Source organism: Sus scrofa, chromosome 12 (assembly GCF_000003025.6).
Source record: "Sus scrofa isolate TJ Tabasco breed Duroc chromosome 12, Sscrofa11.1, whole genome shotgun sequence".
NCBI lineage: Eukaryota > Metazoa > Chordata > Mammalia > Artiodactyla > Suidae > Sus > Sus scrofa.
In genome coordinates, this window is record NC_010454.4 from 19,217,649 (window position 1) to 19,230,217 (window position 12,569).

At 55.4% G+C, this 12,569-nt stretch overlaps 2 protein-coding genes across 2 annotated transcripts; one reads left to right on the forward strand and one right to left on the reverse strand.

The window, feature by feature from the left end:
* Positions 1-1,032, forward strand: PPY (pancreatic polypeptide). Its single transcript, XM_013980908.2, has 3 exons — positions 1-346; positions 557-625; positions 766-1,032. The coding sequence occupies exons 1-3, from the start codon at positions 87-89 to the stop codon at positions 788-790; spliced, it is 354 nt and encodes a 117-aa protein (XP_013836362.1). The 5' UTR covers positions 1-86; the 3' UTR covers positions 791-1,032.
* LOC110255899 lies at positions 3,083-4,431 on the reverse strand. Its single transcript, XM_021066305.1, has 4 exons — positions 4,306-4,431; positions 4,087-4,223; positions 3,780-4,022; positions 3,083-3,552 (listed from the first exon to the last, which is right to left on the reverse strand). Exons 1-4 carry the CDS (start codon positions 4,429-4,431, stop codon positions 3,387-3,389), a joined length of 672 nt encoding a protein of 223 aa, XP_020921964.1. The 3' UTR covers positions 3,083-3,386.

Below are 12,569 nucleotides of genomic sequence, written 5' to 3' on the forward strand. Positions count from 1 at the left end.
CACATTCTCCAGGGCAGGGCCTTGGAGGTGGGGCAGTCCAGTCGGGTAGCCCTTTGCTCTGCCCCTCTGTCCCCGGGCTCGGAGACATGGGTGACGGGCCAAGGAGCTGGGCAGGTAGGCTCCGTGCTGCTTCTATCTCCCTGCTCCTTACTCCTCAGATGGCCGCACGCCGCTGCCTCTTCCTGCTGCTCCTGTCCACGTGTGTGGCACTGTTGCTGCAGCCACCCCTGGGTGCCCGGGGGGCCCCACTGGAGCCAGTGTACCCCGGGGATGACGCCACGCCAGAGCAGATGGCCCAGTACGCGGCTGAGCTCCGCAGATACATCAACATGCTGACCAGGCCCAGGTATGTGTGAGAGAGGGTGCGCGATCCCAGCCCCCGGGGACCCAGGGCCGCCACCCCAGCCTAGCCCCTTCCATGCTCTTGGGAAAGCAGCGCACCTCTACGGATCTGGCCTCAGGCCCCGGGCGGGATGGTACTCAGGGTAGGAGGCAGGAGGCAGGTGAGCTGGCCCCTCGGGCACGGTGCTGGCCCCAGCTGCCTCTCCCCTCCCAGGTACGGGAAAAGGGACGAAGAAGACCTACTGGACTTGAAGTGCAGCTCCTTACATGCAGCTGCCCCAAGGTAGGTTTGATTCCTTGCCCCCGAGCCCAGATGCCTGGGCGGGACCAGGGGTGGGAACCGGGGCCCAGGACCGGCCTGAGCTCTCCCGAGGCCATGAGGACTACCCACTCACACTGCCGTGTTCTGCCCTCTCCTCACAGGGAGCTCAGCCCAATGGGTGCGTAATGCCACCTCCTGCTTCTTTGACTCCAAGGGCCATGCAGGCCCAGCTTTCCCGTCCACACCCTCGGCTCTGGCCAAGCTTGCTCCCTGCTCCCAAACAGGCTAAATAAAGCAAGTCAAGACCACAGCCTCCCTCTCTCTGTGTGATTCTGGGGACCCCTGGTCGGGGGCAGGAGCAGGCCAGATGCACAGGAAGAAAAGGCGGACGGCAGGGAGGAGGGGGAGGGAGAGGAGGGGCTACTCATGATCCAGAACGTGTGCAGCATCCTTAGACGAGCCACTCAGCTCCTCCTCTCTATGTCATAGAGGGGCAGGTTGTGGCCCCAGAGTGGGGGGCCGAGGACTACCCCCAAAGTCCGTGAAGCTTGATTCATCCTGTTCCAGCCCCTTGAGACCCTCCTGATCACTGGCCTGATGGCAGCCCTCCCCAACCTACCCACCCCCGCCCCACCAAGGCGTTCCTATCGCCTAAGCGGTAGGTGAAGTAGTGCTAATTCACATATATCCCTGGGATGGGGGCAGGGGGTGACAGCCCAGCCCAGAGGAATGACTGCGGTTAAGACAGTCACTGGCTGCCTTGGTGGCATCAGAGCTGCTCTCCTCTGGGCATCAGAGGTGTGTCACTCTGTGCGTTCACCTGGAGCTCGGCTCTTCATGGGGCACGGTGCCCAGCAGAAGCACGGCCAGTGGCGGGTGACCAGTGATGGGGAGGGGGCTGGAGGTGGTGTCATGAGAGGCTGTTGGCAAAAGGAGCCTCCTGTGTGCCAGGGGCTTTTAACCCTCTCGACAACCCTGCGAGGGGGAGATACGGTTATCCTCACTTTCCAGAGGAGGAAACTGAGGCTCAAGAGAGGTACGGCAGCTTGTCCGAGGTCTGGCAGCAGAGGGCAATCTAATACGTGGATAGGGCATTGGCTTTAGAGTCAGATGAAGCTGGGTTTGAACCTGGGATCGGCCATGTTCTGTCTGTGGGCTTTTAGGCAAAAACTTAACCTCTCTGAGCCTTAGGTTCTTTATCTGTAAAATGGGAAGAATGACAGGGTTGTCGTGAACAGGACATGAGATAATAACGCATGTGAAACGTTCAGGTCTTGACCCAGGAAAACGGGAGCTTCTGAGGGGCAGACTTGCAGCCGAGAAGCTGTTCCCATGAAGCATGCCAGAAAGATGAACAGAGGGATAACTGCTCCTCAGAAATATGCAGGAGTTCCCCTTGTGGCTCGGCAGTAAGGAACCCGACTAGTATCCATGAAGATGCGGGTTGGACCCCTGGCTTCGCTCCATGGGTTAAGGATCTGGAGTCGCCGCAAGCTGCGGCTTAGGTCACAGATCTGGCGTTGCCATGAGTGCGGCCCTAAAAAAACAAACAAACAAACAAACCAAAAAACCTGCAGCTCCATCTATGGAAGAGGGTCATGGTCAACTCCATGGGGCTCCAGGAGGGGCCTCGGGAAGGCAGGCTGTCCTTGACTCTAAGGAAGCGCCTGAAATAACCAGAAAACTGGAAAGAGCTTGCCCTGAGAGGGCATAGGAACTATTCAAGCGGTCGCAGGAGGGGAGGCTGAGGGGGAAGTGGGCCTTCCCGGGAGGAGGCCAGATGAACTGAGAGGCCACGTCCAGGAGTCCGGTCTGTGAACGGCACCCTCCAGCTCTGGGAAGTGAGGCCCTGGATCCAGCCCGGGGAGGCCTGCGCTGAGGAGGGGGTCCCAGTGGGGCCCAGGGGCCTTGACCAGCCTTGCCCATCTCAGGCATCCTGAGTAGACGGGGATGGGGGTGTGTGTCTGTGTGTGACTAGGAGGGAGCGACCTTGTCTCTCTCCTCTTCCTGGGGGCCGGGAGCACCCGTGGACAAGAGATCATCACTGCTGGGGGGGCGGGGGAGACGTCAGAGAATCAGGACCTTTCTGATTCCCGGAATGGCTTCTCCTATCTGCCCCACATGTTCCGCCTAAAGAGATGGGGCTTGTGGGTTTGGTGGACCAGGGGTCCTCTTTCCTGGGCTCAGCATCTCACACGGACACCTCGGCACCCGCAGCACAATCATGGTTCCCCTCAAGTCTTGGCTGTGCCTGGTGTGTGCAAACAACCTGAAAGTGGAACTCGGCCCCAAAAAGCAAAGGCTGGAGAAGGTTCTGCCACTAAACAATGCATGGCTCAGGCTGATTCTTTTTTTGAAGGGCTGTACCTTCGGCATATGAAGTTCCAGGCTAGGGGTCAAATCGGAGTTACAGCTCCAGGGTCCCCCCTCCCATCAGGAATGACAGGTCCCTCCTGCCCAGGGCCCACAGACGCCAAGGAAGCAACAGTGATTCTCTTTATTGGTCTCACTGGGGGTGGAGTAGGCAGGAGTTAGGGCCCTTCTCAGAACATAAAGGGGGTCGGTTTATATTCTGGGGGATTCTTGCGCTGGGCTTCCAGAAGTCAAAGCCCAGCCTGGAGAAGAAGCCCCCAGGACCCTGGAGTTCCCTTACCCTCCAGGGCTTCCTTCCCCTCCTGCCCAACTTGCTCCCAGTTCCGACCTGACCCCAGTTCCGAGGCTCCTGAGTGGTGCCAGCTGAGCCCAGGCTCTCCTACCTGGGGCCCTGGGAGGAGGCTGGTGGTCAGGGTTTCATGCTGTTCCGGGGTGCAGGATTCGTGCTGTTCTGTTGGGGTAGTTTCATGGCATTCTCTGACAGAGGTTTCACGGCGTTTGCTTGAAGGGGTTTCGTAGCATTCGCTGGTGGTGTATCGGGCTTTTTCGCGTCCTTATATTTCTTAGACTTCATGCTAGGGAACACGTCTTTGCAGAGGTCATGGGGCCGCTCTGCGGGCCCAGTTCTTGGCTGTGATGCGCGGGGAGTCGGGTGGGGAGGGGAGGGGTGGGGTGGGTGGGGTGGGGTGGGGTGGGGAGGGGAGGGGAGGGGTGGGGTGGGGTGGGGTGGGGAGGGGGAGGGGAGCAGGTGGTCGTTTGCTCTCCTTTCCCTCCCTTCTTCCCTCCCTCTCCGCCCGCCTACCTGCTACCGAAGAGCTTCTCAAAGTACTTATTTAAATGGCTGAAGCTGGGCAGCCAACTGGCCGCCCTTGGCCAGAGGGGCTGCTGCACTTGCAGCTCCTGCCCCACCGCCGCGTCGGGTTGCTGCAGCAGCACCACCAGGGCCACCAGGGCCACTGCGCACGCGCAGCGCAGAGTTGAGGCCTGGAGGGGGCGGGGCAGACAGAGGCGCGCGGGAGGGGGGGCGGTCACCTGATGCCCAGACCTTTACGCGCGGTTGGGCGGGCGCGCTGGGGCACGCGGGCGCTCAGACTCAGAAACCTTCGGACTCTGGGATATACGCAGGTATACGGGCGTCATAAGGGACTTCCAGGTGCCCAGGCCCAACAGTGCACACTTGGACGTGCACACGGATGCGCACGAAGCACCGGGTGACGGGGCCTGCGGCTGGACTGAGAGGCACGTCCTGAGACAGGCACGCGAGGGCGGCATAGAGCCATTGGTCAGCTCCCTGGCCTCACTGACTTCTTCCGCGACTACTACCTCACCGCGTTCTTGCTTCTCCCGCCTCCTTGCCAGTCCTCAAAAATACCAGACCTGCCAGTTCTCTCGGCCTGGGAGCCTTCCGCCAGACAGCCCCATGGCCTGCCTTCTTCCTCGCCTCCTTCAGGCATCGCTCCACCTGCGCCTTCTAAATGGACCCGACTTGGATGCCCCTATTTAAAATTGCAACCCATCCATTTGGTGGTACTACCCCTCTCCCCCCAACCGGGACCCTTCTAACTTATTATATTCTATGCTTTTTTGATTTGGCCAGCCCCCTGGCATGTGGAAGTTCCCTGGGCCAGAGATTGGACCCAGGCCATAGGAGCGACTCAAACTGCTGCGGCGGAAACACCAGATCCTGAACCTGCTGTTAGGATGGTACCTATGCTTTTTTTTTTTTTAAACTATCTTCATCCCCACCCTCCACCAGTGTAAGCACTGTGACAGCTGGCTTCTTACCTATTTTTTTCACTGATATACCACAAGCACCTAAAACAGTGCCTGACACTTAGTAGATGCTCAGTAGTACATGTTAAATGAAAGACTGGACAAGTTGCACATAGGACTGCTGGCCCCCAAATTATTTCCCCCAACACACACACACAACCCTGCACAGAGAATTTTGGGCTGGCAACACACAGGCACAGAGATTCACATACTATGATGTCCGAACACATGCTACAGACCACTGGGGCCCCTGAGACCCTCAGCGCCCCCACTATTTTTTTTTAGGGTGCACCCAAGACACATGGAGGTTCCCAGGCTAGGGGTTGAATCGGAGCTGTAGCTGCCGCCCTACACCACCGCCAAGGCAATGCAGCTGCGTCTGCGACCTACACCAGAGCTCACAGCAATGATAGATGCTTAACCTGCAGAGAGAGGTCAGGGATCGAACCCACAACCTCATGATTACCAGTTGGACTTGTTTCTGCTAAGCCACAATGGGAACTCCAGTCCCCTCCTTTTTAAGGGCTGCCCCTACAGCATTTAGAAGTTTGCAGGCTAAGTGTCGAATTGGAGCTGCAGCTGCCAGCCTACAGCCACAGCAACCAGGGATCCAAGGCGTGTCTGCGACCTACACCACAGCGCACAGCAATGCTGGATCCTTTAATCCACTGAGTGAGGCCAGGGATGGAACCTGCATCCTTAAGGATACGAGTTGGGTTCATTACTGCTGAGCCACAGCAGGAACTTCCAACCTCAGCCCTCTCTCTCTCTTTTTTTTTTTTTGTCTTTTTGCTATTTCTTGGGCCGCTCCTGCGGCATATGGAGGTTCCCAGGCTAGGGGTCGAATCGGAGCTGTAGCCACCAGCCTACACCAGAGCCACAGCAACACGGGATCTGAGCCGTGTCTGCAACCTACACCACAGCTCACGGCAATGCCAGATCCTTAACCCACTGAGCAAGGCCAGGGACCGAACCCACAACCTCATGGTTCCTAGTCGGATTCGTTAACCACTTCACCACGACAGGAACTCCTCAGCCCTCTCTTGACCAGGAACTCCCTTCATCCCCAAAGCATGGACTGGAAACCCTGGCGGCTGTCGTGGCCATTGGACTGGAAGAGGAGGCTGCTCAGGCCTCACTCCTTCATGCCCTCATGGCGTAAGGAGGGGCCCTTGGTACCAGCCTCTATCCCAAGCTCCCGGAGAACACAGCTGGGCCCAACGGACATTACCATGGTGCTGGGCAGGTGCAGAGCAGCCCGCAGAAGGGTCTCTGGCCAGGACCTCCCAGGCCCTTTATATTCCTCGGGATCCATGCCCCCGTTCCTTCTAAGGCTCCACCCCCAACTTGGCCTCCTTCTCCTGCCCCTGAGTCATAACCTGGGAGTTGGGAACAGGGAGAAGGTGGGGGTGGAAGCACACGGGCTGCCAGCTGTCCTGACCAGGGCACAGTCCCTGCCAGAGGCCCAGAGGTGTGGGTGGCAGAGGTGGGGGAGCAGGGCAACTTTTTGCTCCAAACCTACAGATCCTAGGGAGGAGCTGTGTCTGGGGTTGAGAGTGGGGGCTGTGCTTTGCCCGGAGGCTATTTGCGGGGTTGGGAGGGAAGCTGTGTTGAGAGATGAGGTGCTCCTACCCACCCAGCTGGATCTAGGGTCCCTGCTTTCCCCGAAGGGCTGCTGTGGGACCTCGGCGCCCCTACTCCTGGCCTCTAGGCCTCTGGCGTAGGGGTGGATGGGGGAAGTTGGGATTTTAGAACTGCAGGCCTGACTGCTCGTCCTAGAGATGTTCTCTGCCTGCGCAGCCCGTTTGGAGCCCCCGATGGCTGCCCTGCAGAGCCTTCTGAAGGCTGGTGGGTCTTGGCTGCCCGCCTGAAGGATGAACTCAGGCCTTGGGCTGCCTCAGGTCACAGAGTTTTGGCTGTGTGGCCTGTCAGGGCCCCTCTCACGGCTCAACAGTGGTACTTTTCTGGGGTGAGATTGTGGCATGTGGGCTGATGCTTTTTTATGCCCACCCCACGCCCAGAAGGGGCACCGTAGGGAGAGCAGGGGCTTCTGGGTAGGAGTCCTGACTTCACTACCTCCTGGCTGATTAAGGTCAAGATTAAGGCCTCTGGAGTTCCCGTGGTGGTGCAGTGGTTAACGAATCCGACTAAGAACCGTGAGGTTTCCAGTTCGATCCCTGGCCTCACTCAGTGGGTTAACGATCTGGCGTTGCTGTGAGCTGTGGTGTAGGTCACAGATGTGGCTCGGATCCCACATTGCTGTGACTCTGGTGTAGACCAGTGGCTACAGCTCCGATTAGACCTCTAGCCTGGGAACCTCCATATGCCGCGGGAGCGGCCCTAGAAAAAAAAGGTGAAAAAGACAAAAAAAAAAAAAAAAAGATTAAGGCCTCTGATGAAGACCTCTGAGGCTCCACATCCTGTCTGTGAGATGGAGCTGGTTATACCTGTAGCGTAGAGCTGTTGTGAGGATTGAGTAGGATGATGTAGCCGAAGCCTTCGGACAGCTCCTGGCACAAAGAAGTGCTTCACGTGCAGGAGCCCCTCCGCTCCCAGATGCCCGCTTTCCTCCGTCTACCTTTTTCCCTCAGGGGAGGGGCTGAGAAACTCAGTGTCAGTGTCACCGTAGATAATTTGATGCCCCCGTGGCCAAGTGAGAGCAAGACTACATTTCCATGGAGCCAAGAAGCTCCAGAAAAGGAAATGAGAATCTTATGATAAAATTTCATAGTATGCAGTTCCTGCTGGGGGGCAAGGGGATCGGTGGTATCTCTGCAATGCTGGGACGCAGGTTCGATCCCTGGCCAGGCACCGTGGGTTAAAGATCTGGTATTGCCGCAGCTGCAGTGTAGGTCTCAGCTGCAGCTCAGATGTGATTCCTGGCCCCTGGAACTCGATATACTGTGGGGCGGCCGAAAAAGAGGAAAAAATTCATAGTACCAGGCAAAAGGAGAGCTCTAGGGGCCAATGTACCTCAAATCCCAACCAACAGGCTATGATTTGTGCTACCTAGGGACAAGCCTGGTACTGATACTCCCAGCTCCAAAAGAGCTCAAAGATGCGTCCCTGGCAGCTTTGGCTGTGAGAACCTAGGCGGCGGGCCTTACGGAACCTCCGGGGCTCCTCCTTGGACACCAGGGCCCCTCAATCGCTCACTTTCCGGGCTCAGTTCCTTCCAGAAACTGTCAAGCTCTGAGGGATGATGCTTGGCACCCCTCTTTCCTGGCCTGGAGTAAGAGAAAATGCTTGATAGGGTGGGTGGGTTGGGGAAGGAGGCACAAAGGACTCAATAGCGTTATCAATAACAACACATCTGTGAGGGTGCCCTCGGATACTGCTGACCGATTGTCATTGCAGTTGCCTGGTGCCGGGTACCAGGAGGAGCATCCTGTTGCCGCATCTCTGGTGACCCGTGCAGGCATTGTCAACTCCTTTTGCGTTTGAGGAACCAGGCTCAGAGACGTTCTGAGACTACCCAATCAGATCTGGAAAAGCACGTCTGTCTTCTTGGAAAGCTCCCCCCTCCCCGCGGCTGCCCCCCCACCGCCCCCTCCAATGACATCCTTTGTGCCCCTCAGGCCTCTGACCATCTCCAGTTCCGAGTCCCCCTCCACTGCCTCCCAGTCCCTTGGCCTATGAACTGCTCCTAATTCAAGCAGGGTTGCTGGCCATGCTTTGTGCCCCCCTCCCCGCCCAGCCTCCCTCGGAAGGCCTTTTCTTTTGTCTTTTTGCCTTTTCTAGGGCCACTCCCTCGACATATGGAGGTTCCCAGGCTAGGGGTCTAATCGGAGCTGTAGCCACTGGCCTACGCCACAGCCACAGCAACGTGGGATCTGAGCCTCGTCTGCAACCTACACCACAGCTCACGGCAACGCCAGATCGTTAACCCACTGAGCAAGGCCAGGGGTCGAAGCTGCAACCCCATGGTTTCTAGTCAGATTTGTTAACTGCTTCGCCACGACGGGAACTCCTGTCTTTTATCTTTTTTTCGTGTTTTTAGGGCTGCGCTTGTGGCATGTGGAAGCTCCCAGGGGCTAAGGGTGGAATAGGAGCTGCAGCTGCCTGCCTACACCACAGCCACAACAATGCCACATTTGCTAGATTTGAGCTGCTTCTGTGGCCTGTGCCACAGCTCATGGCAACACCGGATCCTTAACCCACTGAGCAAGGCCAGGGATCAAACTTGCATCCTCGTGGATCCTAGTTGGGTTCATAACCTGCTGGGCCTTTTCTTTTTTTTTTTCTTTGCTTTTTAGGGCCGTACCCATGGCATATGAGGTTCCCAGGCTAGGGGTCCAATCGGAGCTGTAGCCGTCGGCCTACACCACAGTCACAGCAACACCAGACCCGAGCCATGTCTGTGACCTACACCACAGCTCATGGCAATGCCAGATCCTTAACCCACTGAGCAAGGCCAGGGATCAAACCCGAAACCTCATGGTTACCAGTCAGATTAGTTTCCTCTGAGCCACTATAGGAACTCCTCAGAGGCCTTTTCAAGCGAACTCTTCCCTGCTTCTCCAAGGCCTGGTCATCAAGACACAGTGTCGGGCTGATCTGGGCTCCAACCTTGCCATGCCGCTTGCTGGCTCTGTGTCCCTGGATAAGCCACTTTGCTTCTCTGAGCACAGTGTCCTCAGCTATGGTGGTTGGGGATCGTTGGAGCTAAGTCACAGAGTTATTGGGAGGTAAAACTGAGAGAAGGCTCCTCCGGTTTTCAGCCCCAAATCTTTCTTAAATTCTGTGAATCGCCCCAGGACCCTTCAGAGAAATTCTCTCTTTTGCTTAAGCTGACTCGAATTGGAATTTTAACTTTCTACCAAACCAAGCTGAAAAACCCTTGATGAATAAGTCTCCGAGGAGTCCCCGTTATGGCTCAGTGGAAACGAACCAGACTAGTATCCAGGACGATGGGAGTTCGATCCCTGGCCTCGCTGAGTGGGTTAAAAGATTTGGCATTGCCTCAACTGTGGTGTAGGTCACAGACACGGCTCTGATCCGATGTTGCTGTGGCTGTGGTGAAGGCTGGCAGCTGCAGCTCTGATTTGACCCTTAGCCCAGAGACTTCCATATGCTGCAGGTGCAGCCCTAAAAAGACAAAATAAATAAATAAATAAACAAATGACAATAAGCCTCCCATTACTTCCTGGCTAAAGTCCGATCTTCTTAGCTTGACATCCTAAGTCCTTCACAGTTTGACCTCAGCGTACATTAAAAAAAAATTTTTTTTTAAAAGGTGGTAGAAGAATTGAAACACAAAAATCTGCCCATTTTAGGTTCACAGTTGGATGAGTTTTGACAAATATGTAGCCACCCCCAGAGTCGAGATACAGAGCATTTGCATCAGCCCAGCAAGTTCCCTCTGGCCCCGGGCGACCACTGATCCATCTCTGGCCTATTTTAGAACTTCATCTAAATGCTGGCAAACAGCATGTTCTTTTTGTGTCTGGCTTCTTTCACTCACCATTGCATTTTTGACTTTTCTCCCGTATTGTTAGGCCTAACAGCCATTTGTTCTCTTTTCTTTCCTTCTTTCTTTCTCTCTTTCTTTCTTTCTTTCTTTCTTTCTTTCTTTCTTTCTTTCTTTCTTTCTTTCTTTCTTTCTTTCTTTCTCTCTCTCTCTCTCCCTCTATCTCTCCCTCTCTCTCTCTCTTTCTTTCTTTCTTTCTTTCTTTCTTTCTTTCTTTCTTTCTTTCTCTCTCTCTCTCTCTCTCTCTCTCTTTCTTTCTTTCTTTTTTTTCCCAGCCACATCCACCAGCTACAGAAGTTCCCGCGACTGAACCAGAGCCATAGCAGTGATCCATGCTGCTGCAGTGACAGCACGGGATCTTTAACGCACTGTGCCACAGGAGGCTGCCGTTCTGTTTTCTTGCTGAGTACTACGCTTCTTTGCTGAGATGGGTCACAGTTTCTTTGTCTTTCCCCTGTTCTGGGCCAGCCATATCTGCTGTTCGTGTGTCAAGATACCTGTCCAACCCTCCACCTGTTCGCTTTGCACCTTTGGGTTCCCCTCATCCCTCTCTTTGCCCTGGGAGCCAATCCTGGTGATTCCTCTTCTGTGAGAGCAACACCCCCCCACCCCCCAACGTCCCCTCCCCACCCGGTCCTGGGCTCCTGGGGCTCTTGTTCTGCTCAGGTGGCTGTAATGGTATGTTTTGGGTCTTCTGGCAGGGGATGCCCACGTCTGGCTCCTGTGCCAGACTGAACTCCAGCGGAGGGAATAGTCCCTTACTCACTCCCTGTCCCAGGGACACTGCCCAGCGCCTGGATGAGAACAGATGCCTGGGGTTGGTTGGTTCACTATCTTGTCTGAGCAACAGAATATGAAATACGAGGACGTGGATTTCACTTCCTCGCACATTCTGAAGAGGATGAGGGAGAGCAGGGCAGGGCACCTCCGCCTTGGCGGCAAAGCCATCTGGGGGCAGATCAGAGAGCCTCAGAGAGAAAGGGGGGAGGCAGCTTTCGAGCCTGTGATTTCCTGCTGATCTTGGCTGGAGCGCCTGGCACCCTTTCCCCCAGGCCTGAGAGGCCTTCTGATGGGGACCGGCCTGGGTCTCCCCTCAGGGCCCATGGATCTGAGAGCCTCAGATTCAAACCTTTTGTCCTAAGGAATCTCTTTGATGATGTGGGTGTTTGGGCAAACCCGTGGGAGACTGGGGGGCTGCTCCCATGCCTGGGACCCAGTGTCAATCTTTTTTTTTTTTTTTGTCTTTTTGCCATTTTTTGGGCTGCTCCCGTGGCATATGGAGGTTCCCAGGCTAGGGGTTGAATCTGAGCTGCAGCTGCCAGCCTACACCACAGCCACAGCAATGCAGGATCCAAGCTGTGTCTGTGACCCACACCACAGTTCACGGCAACGCCGGATCGTTAACCCACTGAGCAAGGCCAGGGATCGAACCCGCAACCTCATGGTTCCTAGTCCGATTCATTAACCACTGCGCCATGAAGGGAACTCCCAATCTTCTTAATGTTCCTATATTGCAGGAAGGGGGACCCCTTCCAGGGCCTGAGAGTGGGCGCTTGTCTAACATTCGGAAATGAATTGTCCGAGGAGACACACGTGCTGACAAAGCAAAAGACCTTATTGGGAAGGGGCGCCGGAGCTACATCAGCGTGAGACTATGTCCCCCCCACCCCCCACCCCCGCACCGACTGTCCGAATCACATTGACCCAAGGCACCTGGGGAAATAAAAACATTCCTATCAGACGTGGTATTCTGAGGGCTAGAGAGTCTCAAAAGCCAAGGGCAAAGGCCAGACTTTTCTCTAGGCAAAGTTAAGTTCTTCACTGTACATATTTCTTTTTCTCCCCTTTTGTAGCCATACCTGCGGCACATGGACGTTCCCAGGCTAGGGGTCACACCGGAGCTGCAGCTACCAGCCTACACCATGGCAACACCAGATTCAAGCCACATCTGGGATCGTTCACTCTCTGAGTAAGGCCAGGGATCAAACCCGCATCCTCACAGACACTATATCAGATTCTTAACTCGCTGAGCCACAAAGGGAATGCCTCTTTTTTTTTTTTTTTTTTAAGAGCAAGAATAAAAGAGCACAAGCTGTATTTTAGTGCTGAAAGACATAGTAGAAAGCAGATTTCTTTGGGGCCATTCGTCAATTAGATTATAATTCATTATGAAGCTTTCTCTTTTCTATGACAGGGAGTCCGCTTCCTTTGAAGCTGCTGTTCCATTTACACTATTTTCGGTCCCTTTTCTAGAAGACCTGCCTTTAATCACGGCTGGTTTCTTCTTCATAGTTGATGCCTGAAAAGTCCTCTCCACCTCCGAAGCCGTCACATCGCGAATGGCTGGAT